Source organism: Oryzias latipes, chromosome 15 (assembly GCF_002234675.1).
Source record: "Oryzias latipes chromosome 15, ASM223467v1".
Taxonomy (NCBI): Eukaryota; Metazoa; Chordata; class Actinopteri; order Beloniformes; family Adrianichthyidae; genus Oryzias; species Oryzias latipes.
The window spans coordinates 17986823-18014620 of NC_019873.2; the positions used below are offsets into that span (position 1 = coordinate 17986823).

The following is a 27798-nucleotide window of genomic DNA, read 5'->3' on the forward strand; positions in this document are numbered from 1 at the left end:
AAAAAACGTGGCGAAAAACGCTGGCGAATATTCGTCCCGGTGTGTACGGGCCTAAAGGCACATTAATTGAGATAGGAGCACCAGAGATAGGTTCATAGTCAGTCAGGCTTTATTACCTGCATTCACAGTAGCTTACCTGCAGAACTTGTTTGTAACATTCTATATGTTAGCCACTTTAGCATATTAACAATACTTGTTACTCCAAAAAAAGAAATGAGGTTAAAACTGTTCCAAAATTAAGACTTTAAAGTTCACCTAATAGTAGGGAAAATACGGTAGATGTCACAGCGCTTAGCTCTTCTTCCTTCCTCTGCTCTCCAGAACACAAATTCTTCACATGGTGTCAGAAGTGGGATTTTTGGAGTTAGAAATAGGTTTCAGGTGAAGTTTTAACTTCAAAGCTTTTGCCTCTGGGAGCCTAAAAAGTGACATGACTCAAAAGAAAATGTATATCCTTTACAAATAGCTAAATTGAACAAGGAGGACATCCAGGTTGAAGTAAGGAGCACTCATGAATAGGCTTGTTAAGGAAGCAGAGAGCATTTCATTTAGTTGTTCAAATACGAGGAGAGAGATTGCAATAATAATAATAATAATAATACGTGTAGAGATAACCTAGTTGGATGCATTCTTTCCCCTCATGATATATTTGGATTTGTTTCACACACACACAAATTCAATGACAGGGAGAACAGACTGCCACATAACAGAAGGTGACACAATGACGCTGTGAGCAACATGTACCCATAAGGAATTCTAATTAAAACGCAACCTGTAAAAGTTTTGCTTCAACACGCTGCTTGGTGTTGTTACCACTGTCTGGAGAATGCCTATTTTAGAGAGGGAGCTGGAATAAATGGGTTCTGGCGACACAATAAACACAACAGAACTGACTGAAGGGGATGCATTTATGGGCGAAGTTCAAAAAGAAAAGGGGTAAAGGAGGAGCACAAATTGTTTGGTTTGACTCAACAAAGCAGCCTAGAAATGAAAGATTCATCAATTTCAGAAGAGTTCCACAATTTCCTCAACACTAGATGCAGCTAAAATGATAATTGTGGCTCAAATGCTGTCCAGAGATTCAGGGGAGGAGACAAACGATGGAATGGATATGGAATGTTATGTGGCTGCAGTAATGAGGACTATTCCACCATCAAAGATAAAAAATTGACCCTTTCAGGGAGGAGAGATCTCTAACAAGCAGCAGCAAGAGGTATAATGTATGAAAGATCCACGTAAGTCACAGTGTTCGTTTAGGAGAAAGCAGAGAAACGATCCATGAAAGCGAGGAATTTTGGATCAAATACACAAAGGCCACCAAGGTCTCAACAAGAGCAAACACCTTGATGTTGTGGCCAAAGATTGGCGTCACAAATCACACCAAGAGCGGAGAACAGCATGTACTGCCCAGATCAAAGGAAACCCAACAAAAGCTGCCTTTGTCTACATCTCTTCCAGGTTAATCTTGGGGGGGGGGGGGGGGGGTAGCTGTGTGTTTGTGGCAGCAGAGATTCTTTGTCATTGATTTAAAAAAAAAAAAAAATCCAGGTAACTGGAAACTTTTAAAAATCAGTGCTACACTTGCTTTGATGTGTTCTACCAAAATGAGTTGTCAGCAACAACATCCACCGTTCAGCAGTGATGGCTTTAGGGAGTTAGTTTGTCGATGACAGGAACTTGTCACCAGGTAATAGTAAATATTACTGGGTGTGCTGTATAAAGAGTTGGAAACAAATCCTGAACAGATAAAAAAAAATTAGAATAACTTTTTATCTTTTTGTTGGAAATCTGCGTCTTAAGCACACTGGAGCCCAAAAGGTAGCTCTCCCTATGACATATGAAGCTACGGACACACCGCACATGTGATGCACGCTCAAATGCTTGTTCTTAAGTGCACGTTTAGCTTACGGTGTTCACACTAGATAGACAGAGAGGGACTTTTTCTTCTTTTTCTACTGCTTACTAACGCATATCCGACAGCTATAGCTGGAAGAGGCTTGGTGTGAAATGTCAAAGTGGTGCAAATCTCGTGAATCTTGCTCCAGGCTTTTTCTTTCACAGCTCTATTATATAAAAAACTTTGTGTCATACAATTTCTGCCGAGCACAAACCGCAATGAATTTCTCCATCATGATCAATTTTCCAAACGGTTGGCACTTCCAGGAAATAAAGTAGGACACCATCCATGTGTCACTACCTAATTCGAGTTCCTGATTGTTTGACGTCAAAAAGCAGGTTTACATAGAATTTTCATTGGAAGTGGCCATTTGGACAGAGCTTTATACTAAGTTGGTTGGAATTATTAAACCTGTCCAGAAACATTTGACTTCAAAACCTTTACAATTGATCTGTATCAAAAAAAAAAGAAAAAAAAGAAAGATGGCTTAAAGGCTTGTTAAGAACAATCATAAAACATTTTATACTTACCAGGCATTGTTTGACTTTTTTTTTTAATAATGGCTAATGATAATATTCAGGTACTGGATTACTTTTGATGTTCTTGCCTTCTGCTCTTGTTCAGTTCTCTTTCCAAAAGGGGGTGTCATGGTTATGAAAGTTGTGGAAATGACATGAAGTGACAGCTGTGTGTGCAGCGACCTTCTGAGCTGTAATGGTTATGTGTGAGGAGACGTTTCCATGTGTTAACATGACATAGCCCTTGTCTAAATATCTACTGTACAGATTCTTTATCGAAAGTGTTTTTTATATTGTTTTATATTATGTTTTAATTGCCTGAAATTGCACAAATAACCTTTGTAGAGAATGGAGAGATCCAAAGCTGCCGTATTTCAGTGCTGTCTTGTGTTCTTTTTTCTCCCAGAATGTTCCGCCTGATTTGTCCGTGTGTGGCTTTGTTCTGGCTCGGTGTCTGTCTGTGCGGGCCCTGCAGGAAATGTTGGCCCAAAGTGAGCAAGCAGCTGCAGAGGTGGGGGGCTGCTGTATTCATTTCACCAAAATGTGTCTTAACAATCATTTATCAATGTGACTTTCGTAAAATGTGTGTATTGGCCTTTTTTATTTGTCTAAATATTTTTTGGATTAAGTATTTAATACAAATGAAAGAAACTGCCAAAAACACTAGAACTTTGTTCAGAAAAGTCTAGCTTGTTGTTAGAAAAATGCAAAAAGTACTGAAAAACCATTTCGTGGCAGGAACTGTAATCACATGAAAGTCTTGAATTGCTTTTATTCTTTTACCACTTAAATTGAAGCCAAAAGAATAAAGTTAGGGGGTAGAAAATGTGTGAAAATAGAACTTTCCTTTGAAAGGAACAAAAAAACTATCCAAATGTTTAAATAAAAAACACATTTAATCAATAAGGCAAAAAATGAAAAAACACCAAAAGCTTGCACTGTTCCTCCTCTATCTCTAAAAAAAAATGGAGATAAAGACATGTTACCCATTTCACGTTACAATATCTTCTACTTTACAATGTTCACTCTAAATAGGTGTATGTGTAGTAATGAATTTATTGTGAGGTCTGACTGGCTTTACTCATGCATTAATTTAGTATTTGCAGTTGCTAAATTGTTTCTTCATGCTGATGGAATTTAAAGGTAGGAGATGGAGGAAGCCATCGCACTCTCCTTTATGGCCAGGCAGTGCTGTTCAAACACTCATACAGCGGCATGGTAAGTCTCCAGTTTCCTACACTGCAATAAATCCATGAATTAGTGAGAAGGTTCTAGATAATTGCAAGAATACACACTTTACTTGTAACATATATTTTACTTCCAGTATCTGAGCTGCTTGTCGTCATCTCAATCTTCAACTGACAAGCTGGCTTTTGACGTTGGTCTGCAGCAGGATAAAACAGGTGGTTGGTGATGGAGGTTTTTTGTTTTTTCTTCATTTTGACTGAGCTGTCACTGTCACAGAAAGTTGTTTATTTTTTCTCAGAAATGTGATTATTTTTTTTGACTCAGGGGAGGCTTGTTGGTGGACCGTTCATCCATCATCCAGGCAAAGGTCAGAGGGCGAGAAGGTGCGTGTTGGAGACGACCTCATACTGGTCAGTGTGGCTTCAGAAAGATATCTGGTGAGTAGGGGAATAAAAGAAAGGCATATTCCTAAACTAGATCATACGTTTAATGATTGTGAATAATGCAACCTGAACCTCAACCCAAAAAAAGTGACTTGACTATTTTTTTTCTTCTTCAAAATATAACTTCTTATCCTTTGCTTGAAATTTCATTTTTTATTTTAGATTCTTGTTTAAATAAGTGATAATGAAAAAACACTTCCTTTTGTTTCTGTTTTGGCTGAATCCAACTTTCTCTATTTTCCTGCTCTTTCTGTTCAAAGCACCTAATCTTTGGAACTGTTTGTGACAACAAAAGCCTGAGCGACAGTTTGATTGTCAATGCAGCCTTTCACCAAACTCTGTGGAGTGTTGCTCCCATCTGTGCAGGAGGTGCAGTGGCTCAAGGCAAGTTTCTTTTCTTCTGACGTTTCAACCTTTAAAAATAAAAAATCTTTATTTCCCTAGTGTTCACATCTTTTGTTTTACCAAAAAATTACCCACCCCTTTGATATTTGATTAATTCTGTTCTTATTGTTGTTTTCAGATCTAAATTAGACTTGCTTCAGTTGACATTAAGTAGCACATAAATAAAAAACAGACATAAAATTGATGTCTATTTTGTTTGGAAATATGCTGAGGCAACTTTTTCAAGCACTTGGTGATAATAACTCTTTGAAAAAGAGAATCTGGTCACTCTGGAGTGCAGGTTTTTGTTTTCCCCTAAGGAACACAGTAAAGCTCTGTCAGTTTGTCAACTCCCCCCCCCCAAAAAATGATTTATTTCTTAATTATTGAAATTGGCTGAACAACCAGTCCTAAAGAAAACAGGAGATACACTTTTCTTTTTTTACGTTGCACTTCGCATCAGGAAATTGTTTTAAAAATTGCCTTGATTTAGGGATTAGATTTGTTTATTTATTTATTATTTTTTGAGGATGAGACGCCACAAATATTCTGAGTTATGACTTTGACTTTTTTTCTGATTTTTATTTTAGGATTGTTGAGCTTTTGTTGAAATATTTGTTCTTTGGCTAAGAAAGAGAATGGGAGAAAAAGTAGAGTACAAGGAAACTGAGTGCACTTCAGTCCTGTGAGGCAAAATTTATGATATCACTATTAAAGGACACCTAAAAGTCCAGAAAAGAACTACTAAGGTTAGACAAGAATCCCTGTGAACCAAGATATTTGCAGATATCACTGGGATCGGTAGTGAGAGCAGGAAACAGATGGAGGAACATCTAAAGAGGTGAATGATTGTTCTGGAAAAAAGAAGAATGAAGGTCAGATGTAGTAAGACACAAAATATGTGGCTAAATGACTCAAGTGAAACTCAAATGGATGGGAGGGGGTGTAAGGAGGTTAAAACGAGTGGAGGGAGTCTTTAGGTGGGATGTGTAACAAAAAAGGCAAGAATGAAAAGAAAGGTGTAGAAGACTGGTGAGAGCAGCCACGTTGGTATAGAGTCTTGGAGAAAAAGACAGGAGGCAGAGCTGAAAATGTTGGGGTTCTTTTTGGGAGTGATGAGGATTGAAGACATCAGAGGGAGAGCACATGTTGGATTTTTTGGAGATAAAGTCAGGGAAGCAGTCAGATTGTTTGGACTCGTTAACAAGGAGAACAGTGATTTTCAATTATTTTCACATTCTAACAACTAGTTAAGTTCATTGACTAATAATTGATAATCTAACTGTAAATAAGTTGGGTAGTTTAAAAGAATCATCTGCTCATCGTGTGTTTTCATAAATACTATGTTCATACCAAAATAAATACACTGCAGATTGTATTGTTTTGTCGCATTACTCCTGCTTTGATTGCCTGAAATAAACCCTTTCCAAATCCAAATGAAAGGCAGTGATTGTTCTGCCTTTTGCTTTTTCGGATGGCTTAGAACGTTTGTCTGTTTTGGTTCCAGGTTACCTGAAGGGCGGTGAAACCTTGCGGTTGCTGCACAGCCACAGCGATGCATGTCTGACTGTTCCTTACACAGAACAGGGAGAGGAGCTTCAACGGTATGTTGAAAGAACTGCTTTTCTCTTCTGTCCACCTGAGAAACTGTTGCATCTTTGAACAAACCCACCTTTCTTTTTTTTATTATTTTTTTCAGGATAATTCAATATGAGACTGGATCAGTTTCCACTTATGCTCGTTCACTCTGGAGGCTGGAAATACTGCGTGTTGCGTAAGTAATCAATTTTGTAAACATCTAAAGGTATTTTGTTTTCTTTTGAAAGTCTCAATAATGCAGGGATCCCTAATGTTTTCCAGCTGGAGTGGCAGACATACATGCTGGGGCCAGCCGTTCAGACTCTGCCACGTTACTACTGGGAGATACCTGGGCTTCACAGAAGAGAAAGGCCTTCATCTGGTTGATCGAGACAAAGCTAATATTAACACAAGCTCCTTCTGCTTCAGGTCATCAAAGGTGGGCAGAGATATGAGAAAAACTGCACTTTTCGTAATGAGTGTTTAGTCAGTGTAAACAAAGAACAATCTGTAAGGATTTTTTTGTCTTTCCATACGAGTATTGATGATATTGAATTTATTATATTTACTTTTTTATGACTGCAAAAAGGACAAGCCTCACTCTGGTGCAAGGACTGATGCTGATGGGATGGGGCATCCAGAGATCAAGTATGGGGACTCTGTTTGTTACGTTCAGCATGTTTATTCAGGGCTCTGGCTAACTTACCAAGCTGATGATGCCAAGTGTCAAATGGGAGGGACTCAGCGAAAGGTAAACTCTTAAAAATGTTGTGAATCTGGCATGTCATTTAATAATAAGAAGCATCAATCTAATATACGCCCATTTGGTGTTCTTTAGGCTGTTTTACACAGTGAGGGTCACATGGATGATGGACTGTCGCTGTCTCGATCTCAGAGAGAAGAAGCTCACACAGCAAGACTGATCCGGAGTTCCCTTCTTCTGTTCAATTGGTTTATAAGGTGCTGATGTGTGATTAGGAGATTTCATCTTTGGAAGGATTGCAATGAAATAGATGCACTTTGTGAGACACAAATAAAATTGTGTACTAAAAAAAATAAAAAGTTAATTATTTTAAATAAAACCTCTCAGGATAAAAAATGCATTGGATCTAAAATAATAGAAAGCTCTTCTTTTTGTCAAGGAAACTAGATGGATCTCATCAAGATGGAAACCTTCCCTCCATCAGCATATCAATGCCTTTAATGACATCCAGTCTCCAGGACCTTATCAACTACTTCCAATCTCCATGTGATGCACTAAACCAGGAAGACAAACAAAACTACCTAAATGTGCAAAAGAAACGACAGAACATGTTTCAAGAGGAGGTAAATATGGCTGGGAGCTGATGCGACGTGCACCTTCATGTGTTTTGCTGGAATGCTCAGATTTTTTCTCTCTCCAGGGTGTGATGGATTTGGTCCTTGAATGTATTGACAACCTGCACCAATATAGTAGTGCTTCCCATTTTGTTGAGGCTGCTTCTGAAGGTGGCGGAGGGTGGGAAGTCGTCCTTAACTGTTTTTATGAGCTCTTGGGTAAAAACAACTAAACCTTCTTTTTTTTTATAGGACTCAAAGTTGACTTTTGTTGTTATAAAAAAAAATACAAAAGTTTTTTTCTCTCTCTAGCTGCCATGATCCGTGGAAACCGGGTAAACTGTGCACATTTCTCAGGCTCTATGGACTGGCTTTTTAGCAGACTGGATCGACTGGAGGCCTCATCTGGTTGGTTTGATTTAAAAGATTGACCTTACTTTTAGGTCAAAGTTGAAACATGGCTTGGTACTGGATGCTTTTCTTTCGTAAAAGGCATCTGTTCTTCCAGGGGCCCTGGAGGTGTTGCATTGCATCCTAGTAGAGAGCCCCGAAGCATTAAAGGCCATCAAAAAAGGACACATAGAGTCCATCATCTCATTTTTAGACAAGCATGGACGCATCAATAAGGTATGGAATCATTGTTTTTTTTCTTCTTAAATTTGTATGGTAAATGCTTATTGCTTTAGTAAACATTAATGCAAAATGGGAAGTTCCTTTTATTTTAATTAATTTTTTTTCATCTATGAACTTGTGTATTTAAGAGCATCCAGTTGTGTCATCTTTACAAGAGAGTATTGAGACAAGTGCTGCTGCTTTAATGGGCATTCAACATTTTTTGAGAGCTGGTAAAACAATTCTATCAGTGAAGCTGTCAGAGACCGAAGTGCTGAGGGGTGGTGTTGCAGGTTCTGGAGGTGCTGTGCTCCCTGTGTGTGTGCCATGGTGTGGCCGTGCGCTCCAATCAGAACCTCATCTGTGACAGTCTGCTGCCAGACAGAGATTTGCTCCTTCAAACCCGGCTGGCAAATCAGGTCACCAGGTAATTCTGAACAGTTTTTCTTTCAATTTGTGGGTCAAGATTCCAAACGCACTGTCAACATCCGTTTTTTGGTGGAGAGTTGTGGCGCACACTAGCCAGGAGTTTTACTGAGCTCTTTCCCTTCTTGAATTTAAAAATATAATGGAATATTCTTTAGTAATATTGTTTTTCCAATCACAAAAAACAACTGTGTCAGTGATGAGTAAAATTAATCAGATATTAGAGTATTATATTTCACAGTGGGCCAAGTTTTGTGGTTGGCCTATTTGAACGTATTTTTTTGGGCTGAATACAATGTTAGACTTAGACTTTAATAACAATATTACGGCCATGTAAACTTCAAAGTGCTGATGTGCCAGAGAAAGAGCTTCTTTCTCAGTTGTACTGTACAGTTTTTGATGAATAGTAAACGTCTTTGAAAAATAACAATAGGGATGCTCAACACCATGTTCATCCTCCTGCAGCAGAACTGCCCCAGCTCCACAATCACTGGCATCTGCTTCTAACTTGAAGGGACGCTCAAAATCAGGAGCAGCCAGGACAGGGGCACTGCAAAGAAAGCTTTGACAGAGTTCAATGCATTCTGGCATTCAGGTGACCAAACCAAAGGATGGACACTAGTCTGGCTTGTTCAGGGAGCCACAACATCTGCAAAGTTATGGCAGAAATCTCGGTAGTACCCCGGCATTTAGAGCCTTTTTAGTTTCTTGATATTTGGGGGTTAACACTTATAGTGCTTACATATGTGAAATTACACTTAGAAAATACATTTTTAATAAAAAATTGAATTTCAAAGCTATTATTTTCATACCCATAGTTTGAATATTCTTTGCTTCACTTAAAAGCATCTGTCACTTATCGATATGGTGAGCAGATTTTTGTTTTTATTTAGTATGAATAACATTTAAGTAATCAAAAGTGCTTTACTTTCTTAAATTATTTCTATAATTTTTTTCAAACTGACTTGATTTTGCGTCAAAGCACTCGGTCTTTCCCTTTCTGCCTTTCTGTGCCCCGATTGATGATTTTTTTTCAATCTTCAAATATGTTTTTTTATTTGTGAAAAAAGTAAGTTGACATGTAATTATGAGAATTTTTATCATTCAACAACGAGAAACATTCTCATTTATCCAATTTCTTACATTTCTTCCTTTTTATTTAAAAGTTTAGGTTCAATCTGTCAGACTGGTGTATAGAAACAGTTTATGTTTTCTTCAATTTTAATCTTTCACAGTAGAAAACTGTAGATTTCTGTAGTTCTTTTATATTTTGTTCATTTCATGTCTTGCTAAAATTATTCTGGATGTTCTTTTTATTCGTTGCCTTTTTTTTTTTTTTTGTCCCTCCTGGATTTGCGTTCCACAGCATGAGACCAAACATCTTCATAGATCCAGGAGAGGCCTCCTCTCAGCATCGGAGATGGTACTTTGAGTTGGTTGTGGATCATGTCAACACCTTTCTCACATTTGAACCTACACACCTGCGCGTTGGCTGGGCTTGCACTAAAGGCTACCAACCGAGGCCAAGGGGAGGAGAAGGCTTCGGGGGAAATGGTGTTGGTGATGACCTCTGTTCATATGGCTTTGATGGACTTCATCTCTGGTCAGGTGAGGATGAGTTAAAACAATAAAGTTTTGGCACACAAATGTCTCTAACAAAAAATACTTTTTTATATTAAGGGGATACGTTTATTCTTTTCATAATTTACCCCTTTTTGATTTAAAATGCAGTAGTGTAATACAAAAATGTGCATGTGAATACATGTTGACATGATTGTATGTGATTGTGTATGGAGCCAACAGGTGTGTTTGGAACACTTGAGTATGTGTGTGGACAGGCCCCGCCCCTTTTGACTAACATCTACACCAGACAATAATGAGGATAATCCTTAACTCCCCTTTTCCCTCTTTCTATATAAAGAGCTAAAGCAGAAATCCCAGCTCTGCCAGAACTACACGAAGAGATTACAATTAAAACGGTGAACTTGAAATTATGGCGAACTCTGTGATGAATTAGATAAAATATTTAAAGCAAAGCAACCAACAAATGTCAAACGTTTATGGAAATTTCCAGGAGACTTGAAATGAACCTTCTTGACAAAGATTGTATTATTTTAAAAATAGTTCCTTAAATGTATTCAGTTGATACATCTGTAAAAAGTAGCTACTTTGATGACTTTTCAGTTTAAATTACATTGCGGTTTATACATTGATTCTAGGATTTATTTTTGTTGTTGCATTTGCTTATGTGTATTCTTCATTTGTGTTAAAGTGCAAAAAGACATTTCACTGAATACAAAACTAAACTGGATCTTCTAAAAGTTTTGATTGGTAGTGTTGGTGAACAGATAAGTTTAGGATAGATTTAGAACTCCTTTATCATCAAAGCACTAAAAGAGCAAATGGAAAAAAAGAAAAAACATGTTGATGTTGTCCTTGCAGAACATGGTGATCCTAATACATTTAGGGGCAGATTTACTAACTCTGGCACGCTGGTGTGGGGTTGTAAATCATACAACAAAGTGGACAGGACTTTCCAGCTTGGTGCTTGACGACTTAAACAGTGCTTATCTAAAAACACAGACACAAGCTGCTTTTTTTCTTAAGTCTAAAGCAGTCTGCAAGCAGTGACAGAGATTATTGCAAGCAAGCACACCTGTTGATAACCCGGAGCCTGTAATCCATCATCTATACAGCTACAGCTCCAAAATTCACATTTTTTGCAATTAAATTATCTATTTTTCAGACTTTTTTTCTAGTAGTTTATCCACATGGGAAGTTTTCTTTTGTTCAGACAAAACCCAACATTTTTTATCTTTATGTCTGTAAAAGGTAAAGTGTGTGGAACCTTCACACTAAGAAACTTACCCACTTTGAATTTTAAAACGTCTGGAAGTCAAAGTTAAAGTAGACTAGTTTTCATGCACCTGATTGTATGAAATTTCTTCCTGGTAAACAGGCCCATCTGCTGAAGGAAGCAGTGAGCTGCAGTCCCAGGTGCTCAGGAGTCATTTGGCAGTTTATGCCAATATCCCAGCCTTATGCTGAGTGTCATGCTGACAATGCCGCTTCCGTTTTTAGTTGTATGACCCCATAGTGAAGACAATTCCAAAATTACCCAATGCGGTGGTGCTCTATAAAGTAACATTGAGCTTGTGAAGAAAAGACAGTGTGCTTTGAAGCTGCGTTTCATATTGCAGACGCACAGAAATGAAGGGTAAATCCAAATAATTGCTAAATTATCGTTCAAAAGATTAGCAAAGTCTTGCTTTGCTTTGTTTAAAATTTTTTGTTGTTGTCTTAGTCTTGCTATGCATGATTAATTCCCAAAAATGGATCATATGTTGAGCTTAGATAAAGGGACAAGATTACTCAGAGTGGTTTGAGCGTCGCAGCATGATTTGGGTGGCACAGCGCGTCCAAAATCTACATTTTGGCCATAGACGCATTCTGCCAACCAGCAACACAGCTTTGGTCTGTGATGTGTTTATTGACATTATCAGCAGGTGGAGTCGAAAACCAACATGGAGAATTGTTTTCATCCTGAACTTTACAATATTTTTTCTTATTTGCATTGATACAATAAAAAATGGTTGTCTAATTTGAGTCGACAATCTGGGTCACAGAGAGACGTAAGTACCGCTGAAAGCGTCAATCAATCAGATGCAGTTCTTGCAGCAGGGTTGAAACTCACATAACTGGAAAAATCTCTAAATGATTTCAACAACCAAGACATGGAGATGTGATCATAGACTACTTTCTAGAGCCCTTTAGTATAAAAAAAGTTATCTTCAAAATCATTGGTGGACAAAACTGTTGGTACCCCTCAGTTAAAGAAAGAAAGTCCACAATGCTCACTGAAATGACTTGAAATGTTCAAAAGTAACAATAAATTAAAATTTGTTGAAAATCAAATAATCAAAATCAGCCATTACTTTTGAGTTGTTGATTAACAGAATTAAAAAAATACAACTAATGAAATAGGGCTGGACAAAAATGATTGTACCCATAACTTCATATTTTGTTGCACAACCTTTTGAGGCAATCACTGCAATGAAACGGTTTCTGTATTTGTCAATGAGCCTTCTACACCTGTCGACAGGTATTTTGGCCCACTCCTCAGTTGTCTCCGGTTTGACGGGTGTTTTCTCCCAATGGCATGTTTCAGCTCCTTCCACAGATGTTCAATGGGATTCAGATCTGGGCTCATAGAAGGCCACTTCAGAATAGGCCAACGCTTTTCTCTTAGCCATTCTTGGGTGTTTTTGGCTGTGTGTTTTGAATCGTTGTCTTGTTGGAAGACCCATGACCTGCGACTGAGACCAAGCTTTCTGACAACAGGCAGCACATTTCTATCCAGAATGCCTTGATAATCTTGAAATTTCATTTGACCTTGCACCACTTCAAGACACCCTGTGCCAGATGCAGCAAAGCAGCCCAAAAAAAACTGAGCTTCCTCCATGTTTCACAGTAGGGACAGTGTTCTTTTGGTTGTATGCTTCATTTTTTAGACTACAAACATAGAGCTGATGTGCCTTACCAAAAAGCTCCAGTTTTGTCTTATCTGTCCAAAGGACATTTTCAAAGAAGCTTTGTGGCTTGTCAACATACATTTTTGCAAATTCCACTCTGGCTTTTTTATGATTTCCTTTCAACAGTGGTGTCCTCCTTGGTCGTCTCCCATGAAGTCCACTCTGGCTCAAACGACGAATGGTGCGATCTGACACTGATGTACCTTGATCTAGGGGTTCACCTTTAATGTCTTTGTAGGTTGTTCTGGGCTCTTTGGATACAGTTCCAACTATCCGTCTCCTCAATTTGTCATCAATTTTCCTCTTCTGGCGACGTCCAGGGAGGTTGGCTACTGTCCCATGGTTCTTAAACTTCTGAATAAAAGCAACGGCTGATTTTGATTATTTAATTTTCAATAAAGTTTAATTTTTTACTTTTGAACGTTTTAAGTCATTTCAGTGAGCATTGTGGACTTTCTTTAACTGAGGGGTACCAACAATTTTGTCCACCACTGTATGTCTTCTACACATTGTAAATGAGATCAACACTAACACTGCTCCATGTAGCGATCGGGGTAAGAACATGTGGCGGTAGCTCCTCCCACATGTGTGAGGAGTCAAGTTTATGACAGGATGGCAGCAAATTTGCCATGCGTCCAAATAGAGGCCACCAATGCAAATTAATGCATGAATTGCATTCAGTAGGAACGTGGAATTACACTTACAAAATTTGGATTTCTTTATTTAACGTTTAAAGAGACCCGATGTTACGGTTGGTCAGGGAAGATAAACCCAGGAGGAAATATTAGCTGATTTTTTTGGCAACCCTGGTTGTAAGTAGTTATTTTGTTACTTCTATATCTTAAGATTGATTTTAAAGAGATTTTTGTGGAGGCCTTCAGAAAGCTAGAACTTAATTTTAAGGGTTAGCGCAATCCTATGTAACGTTTTTGCCAGTAGTATGCAATAAATGTAAATTAAACAACTACTCCCTTTTTCCTCTACTGTCTACATGTATTATTTTTGAAAATAAATGGAACTGTCAAAAGTATTTACTAGGTTTTGTAAATTTCAGGCTGTGTGGGCCGCAGAGTCAGCTCTCGCTTCCCCCACCTGCTGAGGGATAATGATGTGGTTAGCTGCTGCCTTGACCTCACTGTTCCATGCATATCTTTTCGGGTCAACGGTTTGCCAGTGCAGGGCATGTTAGAGAACTTCGTTGCTAATGGACTTCTTTACCCTGTGGTCAGCATTTCTGCTGGAGTAAGGTCAGTTGTAGCAAAGTCATTTCTGTTCTGCATGTCTGTCTTTATGTCCAATTGAAGTGATTATGTTGTTTCAAATTTTTTTAAACTGTTTTTTATTTTATTTTCAAATATATTAAATAATATTATCTATATCTGGAAAATTAGGGCTTGTTTTCTTTTTGGCGGACGGCATGGAGAGTTTCGCTTTCTGCCCCCACCAGGCTATGCTTCATGCTCTGAGGCTTTGCTTCCAAAAGTCAAACTGAAGGTAGAGCCGTGTCAGAAACATGTTGTGGAATGTGAAAAGGAAAGAAAAAAGCTCTTTGGCCCCTTGGTGCCAGTCACTCCAGTTACTTTCTCTCCCACACCGGTTGACATTAGCAAGGTAACTCGTACTTAAGTTAACCATCTTTTGATTTGCTTTTGAAAAAAATGGAACAAAAACTTGTATTTAATTTCACAATATTGAAAATATGACCTTTCATAGGTTGTACTCCCTCCACAACTTGAAGACATCCGACAAAAATTGGCAGAAAATATTCATGAGCTCTGGGTAAAGGATAAGATTGATCTTGGATGGACCTATGGACCAGTAAGACATGTTCTCACATCTTAGTTACACCACTTTGAGTTAGCACATTAGTCACCTTTCAAGAGAAAACTCTGGGTGATCTATTTGTTCAACAGATGAGAGATGAAAGTAAAAGGCATGACCCATGTCTGGTCGAATTCTCCAAGCTGCCAGAGCAGGAAAAAAGCCAGAACCTTCAGACAGCTCAGGACACTCTTAGGTAAGATTTATAAGGTGAAATAAAACTGGAATGTGCTGTTTAACTGTTAGCAAACTACTATTTTAATTTTGCAAACAGAGTAAGTGGTACTTTCTGTTGCTGCAGTAGCTAATGCTTCTGTTTTTCCCTTTGGAGGACTCTCCTTGCCCTTGGCTTCCACATCGGGTTGACAAATGACAAAGCTGAAGCACGTGCCAAATACACAAGACTTCATACTAAGTAAAGTATTTCATGTTGTGTGGGATTATATTTCGTTTCTTGGGTGTTGTGTTGCAATGCTAAAGATCACACTGCCTTTATTAAAACACTATGGCAAGTGACAAATAAATGTTGGATCCATGAGTTCCTTCCCTGGAACTGCACCTGGAGTTGGAACATTCTCTCACCACATCAATAAAGTGGACAGATGTGTCAGATTCACTTGGGAAAATGTTAAGAACAGTTGTTTGCACTTTTTGGACTTCTCTGTATACTAAAGCAGCAATCTCAACATTGAGGTAGAGAAAAAACTCACTCCCTCTGACCATCATCTTACATTTGACTCCTACTTAAACAAAAGCTAGGAGCAATTAGAAAATTGTAGTGCCAGGCAGGAACCATAACTAGATATTTAGAAGAAACAGGAATTATCCCAGCTGGACTTTGGTGAAAACAAAGGGAAGGAGAACTTTCAAGATTGAGTCCAAGAAAGGGAGCAACAGAAGAACAGCATTTTTCTTGCTTATGTGTCAGGTGAGAACCAGCTGTGGTGCTTGCCTAAGGGGTGAAATTTCCTTGGGCAAGACACTAGCTGCAGTTACATGTGCAAACTATCTTTGATTTGATCAAATCCAAATCCAAGAACCTAATTGGTCAAAGTTTAACTGGTTTAACTTTCAACATGTGGTCGCTGCCCATTTTGTACGTAGAGCCTGACAGCAGTCTCTAAAACTTGCATAGTGACGCGTGAACGTGAGAGTTTCGAACATGGAAGCCTGAAACAAACACATATGAGCATTTACATACATTTTTTCATCAGAAGTGGTTGCTTGAGACAGTGGAGCCGCCATCATTGTGTGCATGTGTCTTTGGAGCTTTGAGGAAAGTAGAAAAGAGCTATATAGGTATTTGCCCTTACCATTTACCATCTATAACATACGGTACATGACATCACTGTTGATTTCAAACCCAGCAATGAGACAGCAACAGATCTGCCCCAATGACAAAACCCAGAGGGAGAAGCAGAGCGTTGTGGTATGCAGTCACACCCTTTGAGCATATCAAACTCTTCACAAAAGGTGCATCTCACCTGCACCTGAGGGACAGGGGATGATCCTTTGAAAAAAATTAAGTGCACATTCTGGAAAGGAGGATGTCAAAATGGAGAAAGATGAGATGAAGGTCTGAGATATTTCCTCCCACATGCAGTCTTGTTGTGACATCTTTGCCCAAGAGACCAATTCACTTCCACCATGCGAGTCACAAAACATCTTCTAGATCAATTTTTATAGTCCAGCTGCACAGATAAACAGAATCCTGTGATAGCACAACTTTTTTTAGCAATAGCACATATCATGACAAACTGTTTCTTTAAGGTATGAACTTCTCGGTGGCTACCGGCCTGCACCGATCGACTTCAGCAAAGTTTTTCTCAGCTCGGCAGATGAGGAAGTGGTTAATTTGCTGGCAGAAAATGACCACAATGTATGGGCAAGAGAACGAATCAAGCAGGGTTGGACCTATGGAGTCCAGCAGGTATTTATGAATCAGATTGAATGTATTTATGAATGCTGAGAAGCAATAGAATTTTAAACTGAAAAGTGTTTATTTTAAAAACAAGTCAAAGCTTTTCAAAAGGAAGAATATTTTTTCCCCCTCATCTAATACAAATGCAAAACATGTAAATGAAGAAACAATAAAAAAGCAGTGTGGTGACAAATATAGCTGTCCATCCTGGCTTTTGTGTTTGTAATTCCAGGATGTAAAAGCAAAGCAGAGTCCACAGCTTGTGCCTTACAGCCTTCTGGATGAAAGAACAAAAAGAACAGTCAGGGAGGGTGTCAGAGATGCTGTTTGCACCCTGCTGGCATTTGGCTACAGTTTCGAGCCCCTCAACCAGGAACCGGGTTGGTCTCTAAATCCTGTTCATCTTAAAACTAAATGCTCGCTTTATTTCATTTCTGTTTCCTGAAGATGATATAATATCTGTATACATTTTATGTAGGTATGACTTACTATTAGAGTTTTAATTATTTTTTTAAAACAATATTAACAAATGTAGCAACATTTGTGTTCATTGTATGTTAAACATGCAGCCAATTTCAGAGGTTTTGACTGCAAATCAGTTTTTTTTAATTTTATTTAGAAGATAACCATATTTGCTCTCTATTTTTGACTGACAGCCACATTATCACAGCCGTGCCACTTCTCCACAGAGAAGTGCAGAGTGTTCAGACCAGATAAATCTTATGCTGTGACCACAGGGAAGTGGTATTTTGAATTTGAAGTGGAGACAGACGGGACTATGAGAGTGGGCTGGGCTCGACCAGACTGCACTCCAGATAAAGAGCTTGGCTCAGATGACCAAGCATTCGTTTTTGATGGATTTGAGGTAAGGCACTCTAACTTTGACTATTTCATATTTTGAATGAAACAAAAACAGATTTGTATGTGTATAATGTGTAGTTTTGTAAATATTTATTATTACATGTTTTTGCTCTTGGATTTGCTTGCACATACTGTATATATATATATATATATATATATATATATATATATATATATATATATATATATATATATATATATATATCCCCCCCGCCATATTGAAAATATATTTCTGCTTTCAGGCCCTGTGGCACCATCAGGGTGGTGAGGCCCTAGGATGGCCATGGATCAGAGGAGATGTGGTTGCTTGCTTGCTGGATATGGGTGAAAGATCCATGATGGTCACACTCAATGGAGAGCTTCTGTTTAATCAGCGAGGATCAGAGCTGGCCGCCAAGGATTTTGAAATCAATGATGGTTTGAATTGACTAAATTCAGTAGAAGTTGTATTAACACATGTGACATATATATCAGTTTTGGTGATTCTTAATCATTTGACAATTACTTCATATTTTGACCTGATAAGTATGTATATATGTGTATATTTCAGGCTTTTTGCCCATTGTAAGTGTTGGGGTGAATCAGGTTGGGAAGCTGAACCTGGGGCACCAAGTGGACTCATTGAAGTACTTTAAGGCCTGTGGTCTACAAGAGGGCTACAAACCCTTTGCTTTCAATATGGCGAGAGACCCACCTCTTTGGATGAGTTGGAAACAGTCCATGTTTACATCCATACATGATTCTGATCAGAACATACAGGTGAGTTTGTTCAGTTTTAGTCTTCCTTTTCCAAGAATCTTGGTTCAAACCTTTGTTTAGACCCACTCCAATCATCATTTGAGCTATCTATTTAAAAGCATTCCCAGTGGCCTTTTAACTATGATTATGCTGTTTTTAAGTCTCAAAATAATAAAAAAGGAGTTTTCTAGGACAGTTTTGGCAGAGCAGCAGTAGCTCATCAGAAATTCCCCTCTGAATTGTGGCCCAGAGCAACCCCACCCCCTCTTCTCCTTACTGTTGCTGAGAGCTCTCTGTTTACACACACTCCTATCTAATATTACCAGTCAGCAAAAATGGTGAGCAATCTTGGAGCTATCCAGCCGTTCAGTTTTGAGCCAGTTAGGACGAGGCAAACAGTGACGTACATGGATCAAGTCATCTACAAGTGGAGGCATCAGAATGAAGTGGACTAGGGAGCTTGTGACCTTCCCAATGTAGTTTCCAGTTCACAAATAAGCCCTTTTTTAAACTGCATTTTTTCCATCTGCTCCTGATTCACACCAAAGACAAATGATTCAATTTTAGGCTTAATTTTCTTGTGTCTTAAATTGTCAGAAAAATGCCTCAAGAACATGCCCGATTTTCATTGGAGTGGGTCTTTAAACAAAGTAATTATTGGTAAAATAATTAGGATCATAGTAATTATTTTTTAACCTGAAACTAAAGTATCATTGTTTCACATCTATCTTTCATATGTCAATGTCAATTAAGGTTATTAGAGTTGGTGGGTCTACTGATGGCTTGTCCAGTCTGAGGGTTTCCCGGCGTTTGTTGGCGCACCACAGTGCAGGAAGCAGGATGGGTTTTTACCGTCTCAGCCTGCCCGTTGAGTGCGCTGCCACCTTAAGAAGTCCAGCAGAAGTTGTGCTTCCAGGGGGGTCTAACTCTTTAATCACATCTCAAGGTACAGCTTATTAACCATCCTTACAATCCTAATTAGCTGATCAAACACTCATACAATTTTTGGCAATAAACCTAATGTATCACATAAAATTAATGAGCAGTTGGGTAAAAAGTTGTAATTTTATAAATTACAGTTCTGCCTGAGTCTTGATTGAGCAACGCACATGGATTTAGATTGTTACCAAACCTGACCTATGACTCGCAATTATCTTGCAGTGTGTTACCAAGTTATTACTAGTAAATTTGAAGCGTGATGAGGCATTGGTGCATTTTACTCAGACAAAGATTATGAAAATAATGTGTTTATGATTGATAATAATACAACTCCTGCCAATTATATCTCATCATCAGCTGTATCTGAACTTTATTTTTTTCCATTTTAAATAATACTCTGGCCTTTAAAAACAGCATTTTGCTACCATACTGTAGATAATAAACTATGTGTCTGTAGTGCAGATTTTCATGTTAATGACCTTGGTGTATTGTTCTGGTTAAGCCCTCAAGGGCCATGCTGAAACTAATGCATGTTGTCCTTCCAGGGTGGAAAGAGCAAGAGGACACAGATTCTGACTTTGAAGTCCTGATGAAGTCAGCACACAGCTCTGCTGGCTCCAGAGACGAGCTCAATCATAAGGATCATGGTCATGACAAAACATCCAAACTCAAACAGCGGTAGGGTTTGGCAGCTTCAAACAGGAAATTAATGTTTTTATCAAAAATGTAATTTTGAAATTGATGCTCTTTAGTTATACAATATTAATACAATCAGCACCGTCATTAATTATTATTATCATTTTTTATACTACAATAAGTGATGCCAGAATCATACCTATATCTGTAAAAACCATGGGTATTTTTTGTAAGGTTCCTGCTGAAGCGGAACAAACCCAGTTTGGCTAGCAGCGGCTCATCTGCACGCCTCCTCGAGGATGTTGTAATTGACAACGACAATTATGATCGACTCATCCAGAATTCCAGGGTGAGTCTTTGATTTCCTTATTTTCATATCCCTTTATAACCACATAATTACACCATAGATTAAAGTTTCCGATTTGAAAATCAGTTAGTTTTGCTTTCCGTCAATCCCAAAAAGGCTCCCACTTGCCAATCTGCTGTTGTAGAGTGTGCAAAGCTTCAGCTCTTATCACGCAATGTTTTGTTTTTTGTTGTTGTCAGACACACAAAGGGGGAAAAGAAATCCTTAAAGCAAAATGTGAATGCCAAAGAGTGACTCTAATGACCTATCATTTTCAGTATTACTACACAGTGAGAGTTCTTCCAGGCCAGGATCCATTCAATGTCTGGGTAGGCTGGGTGACCTCTGACTTTCATCATTACGAAACAACGTTTGACACCAACAGTGTCCACACTGTCACTGTAACTTTGGGAGATGACAGTGGCAAAGTTCAGGAAAGGTCGGTAAACACTGAGACGGGATCATTTTTCTAATGTGGCAGACTACTGCTCTGAATTTTAATGAAATGCACTCAGATGTCATTTGCATTGTTCATATAATTATAGGAAATAGTATTGAAAATGCTGTACAAGTTTAAAGCTTCATTGCTGTATTTAGGTGTGTTGTCAGTTGACACCATATTGGTTTTAATACATTTTTATTGTCTTGCAAAGTGTCAAGCGGTCCAGCTGTTACATGGTGTGTGCTGGAGAGGCAACAGGACTTTCTCAGAGTCGGAGAAGTACTGGTTTGGAAATTGGTTGTTTGATTGACTCATCGACCGGGCTCCTCACTTTTACGTCCAACGGTGTGGAGATGTCAACTTTTTACCAAGTAAGTCCCTGAGAAAAGTGGTCATATCAGTAGTTTTGTCTTCTGTCTGGATCTTTTCCTTCAATATTTTCGACATTAGATGTTGAGATCTAAAGTGGCTAACAAACCTAGAAACACCCTTTTGAATGACGACAGAGATTCATCAACTGATTTTTGAAAATAATCACTGTCACTGCACACCAGGTAGAGGCCCAAACAAAGCTGTTTCCTGCTGTTTTCGTCAAGCCTACCACAAGTAACATGTTCCAGTTTGAACTAGGATGCGTCAAGGTAATCACATCTTTAATTTCATTTGCAGTCTCAAAGGTTTTCTTTGACAATCCATCCAAATCCTAATGAACACACTTTCAAGCCCTGGATGGTTAGAATTGATAATCAAATCAGAATGTGATATAAAAGCATTTTTTTTCGTTTGATAATGGACATAATAGATTTTTGACTTCCAATTCATAAACCCACAGAGTGCCAAAAACACTGAAATAGAATTTTTAGCTTTTGCAAAACTCCTTAATTTTGCATTTGCTGCTTTTTCTTTTCAGAATGCAATGCCTTTGTCATCGGGTTTGCTTCGCAGTCAAAGGAGAAATCCTACACCTCAGTGTCCTCCACGGATTCATGTTCAGCATCTGAGGCCTGTTTCGTGGACTAGAGTACCAGATAAGGCATTGAAAGTGTTGGTAGATCAACCAGCTGAGCACCATGGATGGAGAATTCAGGCCTTTGAGCCTCAGCAATATATGGGCCTTCAGATTCCTGATGAAGACAGGTTGAAATTTTAGAATTTAATCTTTTTTTTTTTTTCAAAGACCTTTTTATATTTGGACTTAAACTACACAATTTAAGAAAAAAAGCAAAAGTCTAAAATAGAAACAAACATTTTCAAAATGATGGCTTTTGCAATTTAAATTTTTTTAATACTTTGTTGAAACAACTTTTAAACTTTCTATTCTTAGGTGCATTGACGTTTTGGAACTGTCGGAATGTAGGGACCTCCAAACCTTTCACCACAACACCATTCTCCTTTACTGCTCGTTGTGTTCCCATGGCAACAGCAGAGTTTGCCATGCACTCTGCAGTCACATTGACCAGTCGCAAATTCTTTATGCAATTCAGAACCCGTACCTTGCTGGACAACTTCGAGATGCTTACTATCAACTACTAATTCAGGTGCTTGTTTGCCAAAATCACGTTTTAAAAAAAAACAACTTTGGATGGATAACTAACAAATAATTATCACCTTATGTTTGCCAGATTTATCTAAGCAGCCACACCACAGAGCGCCTCATGATGAACGATGAATACATTGTTCCAATGACGGGTCAAATCAGAGAAAGTCCTTCACACTGTGCTCTTGATGGAGGGATTGATTTTGAAGGAGCGGGAATTCCCAACAATGATCACAGCACATCCCTTAAACCACAGATACACTGCTCTTGTCCTTGTTTTGTGAGGGAGAGGGGAATGAAAGACGAGAGTGCAGTTGTTCTGGGCTGCACAGACAGCCCGGAAATCCCTCTGGACATGTTGAAGGATCTAACTCTGGAAATGGTGACTGCTGGGGTTTCAGCAGTGGGTCACGATGTAAGGGATCCTGCTGGAGGCAATGCTGAACTACTGCTTGTTCCTCTTTTAAAGTTGTTGTACCACCTCTTGGTTATTGGTGTGTTTCGGGATGAGGACCTTGGGAAGATCCTTTGGCTAATGGAGCCAAACGAGTTTTCCATAATTGCTCAAAGATCTGAGCGGGAAAATGAACAAGAAACACAAGGTCGGACCACACAAGTTGAGGACACTATTAAACAAGGACTTCTGCAGCTGCAGCTTCCAGAGAGTGTCAAGCTTGAGGTTTGTTCTTTGTGCAGCAACATATGCTGTTTCAAGTTCTAAAAATGGGGTAGAAAATGACCATAACTTCACATTTTATATATATGTTTTTTCTCTGTAGCTCTGCCATCTCCTGTCCTACATGTGTGACTGCCAGGTGCGCCAAAGCGTAGAAGCAGTGATGGCGTTCTCTGAAGGTTTTGTGCACAAGCTGCAGGAGAATCAGCAAGTTCGTTACAATCAAATCATGCAAGCATTTAACATGTCTACAGCCCTCACTGCTCGCAGGACAAGGGAGTTTCGCCTTCCTCCACAGGAGCAGGTTCATCTTTTAAAAATAATTAAAAACTTGTTGGAAAAAAGATTTGCAATTTTGGTTTCCATTTTTTTCACATGTTTTGTTCCTTTTTATTTTTTTCTTAATTCCTGATGCATTGAAAGATAAATATGCTGCTGATGTTCAAAGATGACGAGCTGCAAGAAAACTGTCCATGTCCCCTGGAAACCCAGCATCTGCTGAAAGATTTCCATCACCAACTCAAGACACACTGTGGTGGGAATTCTGCTGATTGCATTTACTTAAATTTCTTTGTTTTCATTGAACCGGAAAAATAAAAAAAAAAAAAAAAATTGGAGGGATGCTTGGAAACCTAATGGAATTTATTTTCCCTTTCAAAGCCACTGAAGCAGACACTGCCTCAGAGGATGAAGATAGTGCTGAGATGCCTTTAAAAGTTCGCCTTCTAAGAATGGTGGAAAGTGCCACTGGACTCAAAAACAAACCCAAAGAAAAGGAACAGTGTAGATCACAGAGGCCAAGTAAGAGCTTCAAGTTTATTTATTTTTATTTTGTAAGTAAAGTTTTAGTTTCCTATCAACTTACGGCAGGCTATTAAAAATCTTTTCTTTAAGTATTACACAGCAAAAAGTAACAAAACAATTGCCTAGAATATCCAAAATTTAATATCTTCTGTTTTTATTTTAGAACATAAAAGGTATAACTTGCCTTTTCCACCTCTTAATCTCCTCTTTTTAGAGTCCCTTAATAAACTGATTTCCGAGACGATGATACGCTGGGCTCAGGAGAGTGAAATTGAAAAACCTGAACTGGTTAGAACTATGTTCACTTTGCTACACCGACAGTATGAGGGCCTCAAGGGCCAAATGGAGGAGCCACTTTCAAAGGCCTACATGATCAGCCAGGCGTCAGTGGGGGACACCGTGGCCCTCTTGTCGTCTCTTTGTGAAATCCGTTCTTTACTCGGCATACGGATGGGTAAAGAAGAGGAGCAGCTGATGATCAGAAGTCTAGGGTCAGCACGTATCTTTTTATCACCAAATTGTTTATCAACAATTGATAAAGAAGTGTTGTTGTGTTCAAATGGGTATGATAAATATATAATTTATGGGTCTGTTTCACAGAGAAATTATGAATAATAAGGTTTTTTACCAACACCCAAATTTAATGAGAGCACTGGGGATGCACGAGACTGTTATGGAGGTAATGGTCAACGTAATGGAAGAAGACGAGTCAAAGGTGAGTGTTTCAAAAAGCATGTTTACTCTCAGCATTTACATGTTGGCAGCATTAATGTGTGAACTTCACATTTTGTTGAGTTAGGAGGTGACTTTTTCCAAGATGGTGGCCAGCTGCTGTCGATTCCTGTGTTATTTTTGCCGCATAAGTCGTCACAATCAGGGAGCAATGTTTGATCATCTCAGCTACTTGCTGAAAAACAGCAGCATTGGATTGGGTAACTTTTACATTTTCTTCCCTTTTTAGAAAACAATAACTGGAAACCATGCAATTTTCTGATGTGAAAAAAAAAATACTAATAAAGAGATGAGTTTTCTTTCTTAGCTTTGCCCTCCATGCGTGGCTCCACCCCCCTTGACGTGGCTGCAGCCTCTGTTATGGATAATAATGAACTGGCCTTAGCTTTGAGGGAACCTGATCTGGAGAAGGTAAAAACATTCTCATTACTTAGACAGTGAAGAAAAAGATTTGTGTTGTCTGTAGCAACATGCAGCTGTAATGCAGCTGAAGGAAAAATATGTATTACATACATTTCTTTTTCCATTGCTGTAGCTAATAAAGTGTTGCTGAGACAAATTTAGCTTGTAATATGGTATGATGTTCTGTGCAGGTGGTTCAATACCTTGCTGGTAGTTGTCTCCAAAGCTGTCCAACTCTAGTGGCAAAAGGCTACACTGACATTGGATGGAATCCTGTGAAAGGAGAACGCTATCTGGATTTTCTACGCTTTGCTGTCTTCTGCAACGGTACATCTGAACATACAGCTAAAGAAATGCAAAGTATATTCCACTCTACTGTGAACGGCAGTGTATTTTAATTTATTTCGAGAATACTTAATTAACCCCAAACAGGAGAGATCAAAATTATGTTTGATTTCAGCCAAAATATGCAATTTGAGAAACTGCGATGAAATAGTTTTTCACGTTTTTAATTAAATTTAGATTTTAGTTCTCTATTTTGTAATGAATTTTATACATGTACCTGACTATAACTGACAAAACTATGTATGTGTAGTTAGTGACATTGTAAATTTCCAAATTTGGGGACATTTATTCCTGCAAAGGTGTTTGCAACAGTACTGGAAACAGCCAATCTGAGGTCCAAAGACAGGAGAAGCTGTCTGTATTTTTTTTAGGTTTCCAGTTATTTTAGCATTTTGCAATGATGGTCATTTATTGTGCTATTGATATTCCTTGCTTTCAAGCAAATTTGGAAATGCCTCATTTTAAAAAGTGCTTGCAAGGACAGTCACAGGTGAGCTAAAAGGCCTCCTTTGATCCTTAGCAGTCACTGAGCTATACTTGTTTAGAGTTTTTTTTGTTTTTTTCAGTTTTAAACCCACAAATTATGTCAAGATAGTTTTTGCTTCATTTGGAAAAAACTATGAAAAACTTCATTTGCCCTAAACAGAATTAGTATCCTCACCTATGTCTGATGTTTTTTATAACCTTTTTTTCGTTGCTCTCCTTGACTGAAGGTGAGAGTGTGGAGGAGAATGCCTATGAGGTGCTGAGGTTGTTGATTCGCCGCCCAGAGTGTTTTGGCCCCGCGCTCAGAGGTGACGGGGGAAATGGACTTCTAGCAGCCATGAAAGAAGCAATCATGATCTCCCAGGATGTTTCGATGGATGGACCTTACCCATCTCAGGAGTCCCAGAAGAGCCTGTCAGTATCAGATATGTGAAAATTGAAACATAAATTAAAAAATAAAAAAAGTTTAATTAAACACATATAAAATATCTCTGTAGGTAAAAGTTGATTGACATATTTTAAAAAGGCTGTCATGGTTGAATTTTAACAGACATGCTGTTCAGGACAAGGACGACGACCGGATCCAAATGGGTCACGCCATTATGACCTTTTACTCTGCCCTCATTGATTTGTTGGGTCGTTGTGCTCCAGAGACACATGTGAGTGTTTTTCAAATAATCACATTGGAAAAAAATATATATTGTTAATTTCTGTCCATGTTTTATGCCTATACTGTTGATTTATGCATTATTTACCAAATGGCTTTAGCTGAAGTTCTTCACTGTGGTCTGGTCAGCATGGTTTTGTTTAAAAAACATTAAATATTTTTACAACTTTGACTGTCACTTTAAATTAACAAGCAGTGACAATATTTTTCTTTATTCTTTTCCAGTTAATTCAAGAAGGAAAAGGAGAAGCCATACGAGTCAGAGCTATTCTCAGATCACTCATTCCCATCCAGGATATTGAAGGAGTCGTCAGCATCCCCCTTCAACTTCCATCAGTGTCCAAAGGTTAAAAGGAACACGTTTTTGTCGTACAATAAACCTGAAGCGAGCCACAATAGACCCACCTTAAAGGGTTGACAACATTTTTAGAAATGCCTGTTAAAATTGTTGGTCTAAAATGACTCCACTCAGTTTTGCCTTTCACCTGCAGTTGGACTCAAATTTCATGATGTATTTGGTACAAAGCAGTTTTCTTTCAATTTCCTCATAAAATATTACAAAAATGCATTTTTAAACTGAAAATAAGTGATCTTTTTGTTTTCTAGACGGCTTGTTGATGGAGCCTGACCTCTCTATAGTCTTCTGCCCGTGCCACAAAGCAGCTATGGTTTTATTTCTGGATCGAGTTTACGGTATTGAGAGTCAAAGCTTGCTTATTCGCCTTCTGGAAGTTGGCTTTCTACCTGATATTCAGGCAGCTGTTTCTCTTGACACTGTAAGCATGTTTTTTTGTTAAATCACAAATTTTTCAAATTGTACAAATTAGCTGTAAGGGTAGTAACTGCTGTTAAAAAGTATTTTTAGTTTAGCCCGTTTCGATGAGTCTTTTAGTAACTTTTATAAAGAAATAAATTAAACAAAATGTGTTTTCCTCTAATTTTTTTCATTTTTTTATTCAATTCATGTTTAATATAGGGATGATTTGTGCTGAGTTTTTCTTTTCTCTTGATGATTTAGATCTCCCTTATTCCTTGCAGGTGGAACTAGGATCCACTGACATGGCTCTGGCCCTCAACAGATATTTGTGTGGAAGTGTTCTTCCTCTTCTGACAAAATTCTCAGCTCTTCTCCATGATTTAGAAGATCACATACTGCTGGTTGATTGTCTAATCCAGGGAGTCTACCGGCTTTCAGGAGCTTTTAGCTTGACCAAGGCTCAGAGAGAAACCGCTCAGGATTGTTTGCTGGCTTTGTGCAGGTAGGGGTCTTGGCCTGTAATCAGAGCACAAGAAAGTGTTGCTGATGTTTTGCAGGGTTACAACACCTGCAATTTTGTACCACAACTACAGTATTTTAAAGTGTAGCTTTAAAATGATTTACTCAAGGAGGCCGTTTGTGTATAAAGGAGACATTTTGTGCAAAAAAACTCCACTTTGCACTTGCCAGATGCATCCTTTAAGTGTTTTCTTGAAAAACAAATTTCTATACTTCATTGTACCTTATTTTTAAAATGTTATTTTAGAAACACTTAAATGTTATTTGAAGTAAA

General features: G+C 38.4%; 1 protein-coding gene across 3 annotated transcripts in view; it reads left to right on the top strand.

The window, feature by feature from the left end:
* LOC101164337 (ryanodine receptor 2) overlaps window positions 1-27798 on the top strand; it is a 70747-nt gene that overhangs the window by 3293 nt on the left and 39656 nt on the right. For 2 of the 3 annotated variants that reach the window (XM_023963049.1, XM_023963051.1), the window contains exons 3-50: window positions 2822-2926; window positions 3559-3633; window positions 3740-3821; window positions 3928-4040; window positions 4307-4430; window positions 5938-6034; window positions 6130-6204; window positions 6291-6447; window positions 6598-6759; window positions 6847-6968; window positions 7151-7334; window positions 7412-7544; window positions 7638-7733; window positions 7834-7952; window positions 8231-8364; window positions 9730-9971; window positions 13950-14142; window positions 14287-14506; window positions 14609-14713; window positions 14809-14912; window positions 15048-15131; window positions 16487-16646; window positions 16870-17017; window positions 17294-17502; window positions 17741-17915; window positions 18049-18257; window positions 18990-19182; window positions 19721-19853; window positions 20046-20160; window positions 20436-20596; window positions 20811-20970; window positions 21154-21240; window positions 21510-21736; window positions 21924-22137; window positions 22222-22815; window positions 22916-23116; window positions 23236-23347; window positions 23473-23613; window positions 23831-24107; window positions 24217-24331; window positions 24416-24548; window positions 24656-24759; window positions 24942-25077; window positions 25809-25995; window positions 26132-26240; window positions 26474-26594; window positions 26855-27024; window positions 27287-27507. In XM_023963049.1, the coding sequence (XP_023818817.1) occupies window positions 2822-2926; window positions 3559-3633; window positions 3740-3821; window positions 3928-4040; window positions 4307-4430; window positions 5938-6034; window positions 6130-6204; window positions 6291-6447; window positions 6598-6759; window positions 6847-6968; window positions 7151-7334; window positions 7412-7544; window positions 7638-7733; window positions 7834-7952; window positions 8231-8364; window positions 9730-9971; window positions 13950-14142; window positions 14287-14506; window positions 14609-14713; window positions 14809-14912; window positions 15048-15131; window positions 16487-16646; window positions 16870-17017; window positions 17294-17502; window positions 17741-17915; window positions 18049-18257; window positions 18990-19182; window positions 19721-19853; window positions 20046-20160; window positions 20436-20596; window positions 20811-20970; window positions 21154-21240; window positions 21510-21736; window positions 21924-22137; window positions 22222-22815; window positions 22916-23116; window positions 23236-23347; window positions 23473-23613; window positions 23831-24107; window positions 24217-24331; window positions 24416-24548; window positions 24656-24759; window positions 24942-25077; window positions 25809-25995; window positions 26132-26240; window positions 26474-26594; window positions 26855-27024; window positions 27287-27507 (7538 nt within the window). The remainder of the gene's footprint in view (window positions 1-2821; window positions 2927-3558; window positions 3634-3739; window positions 3822-3927; window positions 4041-4306; window positions 4431-5937; window positions 6035-6129; window positions 6205-6290; window positions 6448-6597; window positions 6760-6846; window positions 6969-7150; window positions 7335-7411; window positions 7545-7637; window positions 7734-7833; window positions 7953-8230; window positions 8365-9729; window positions 9972-13949; window positions 14143-14286; window positions 14507-14608; window positions 14714-14808; window positions 14913-15047; window positions 15132-16486; window positions 16647-16869; window positions 17018-17293; window positions 17503-17740; window positions 17916-18048; window positions 18258-18989; window positions 19183-19720; window positions 19854-20045; window positions 20161-20435; window positions 20597-20810; window positions 20971-21153; window positions 21241-21509; window positions 21737-21923; window positions 22138-22221; window positions 22816-22915; window positions 23117-23235; window positions 23348-23472; window positions 23614-23830; window positions 24108-24216; window positions 24332-24415; window positions 24549-24655; window positions 24760-24941; window positions 25078-25808; window positions 25996-26131; window positions 26241-26473; window positions 26595-26854; window positions 27025-27286; window positions 27508-27798) is intronic. The other variant, XM_023963050.1, reaches the window with a different exon arrangement.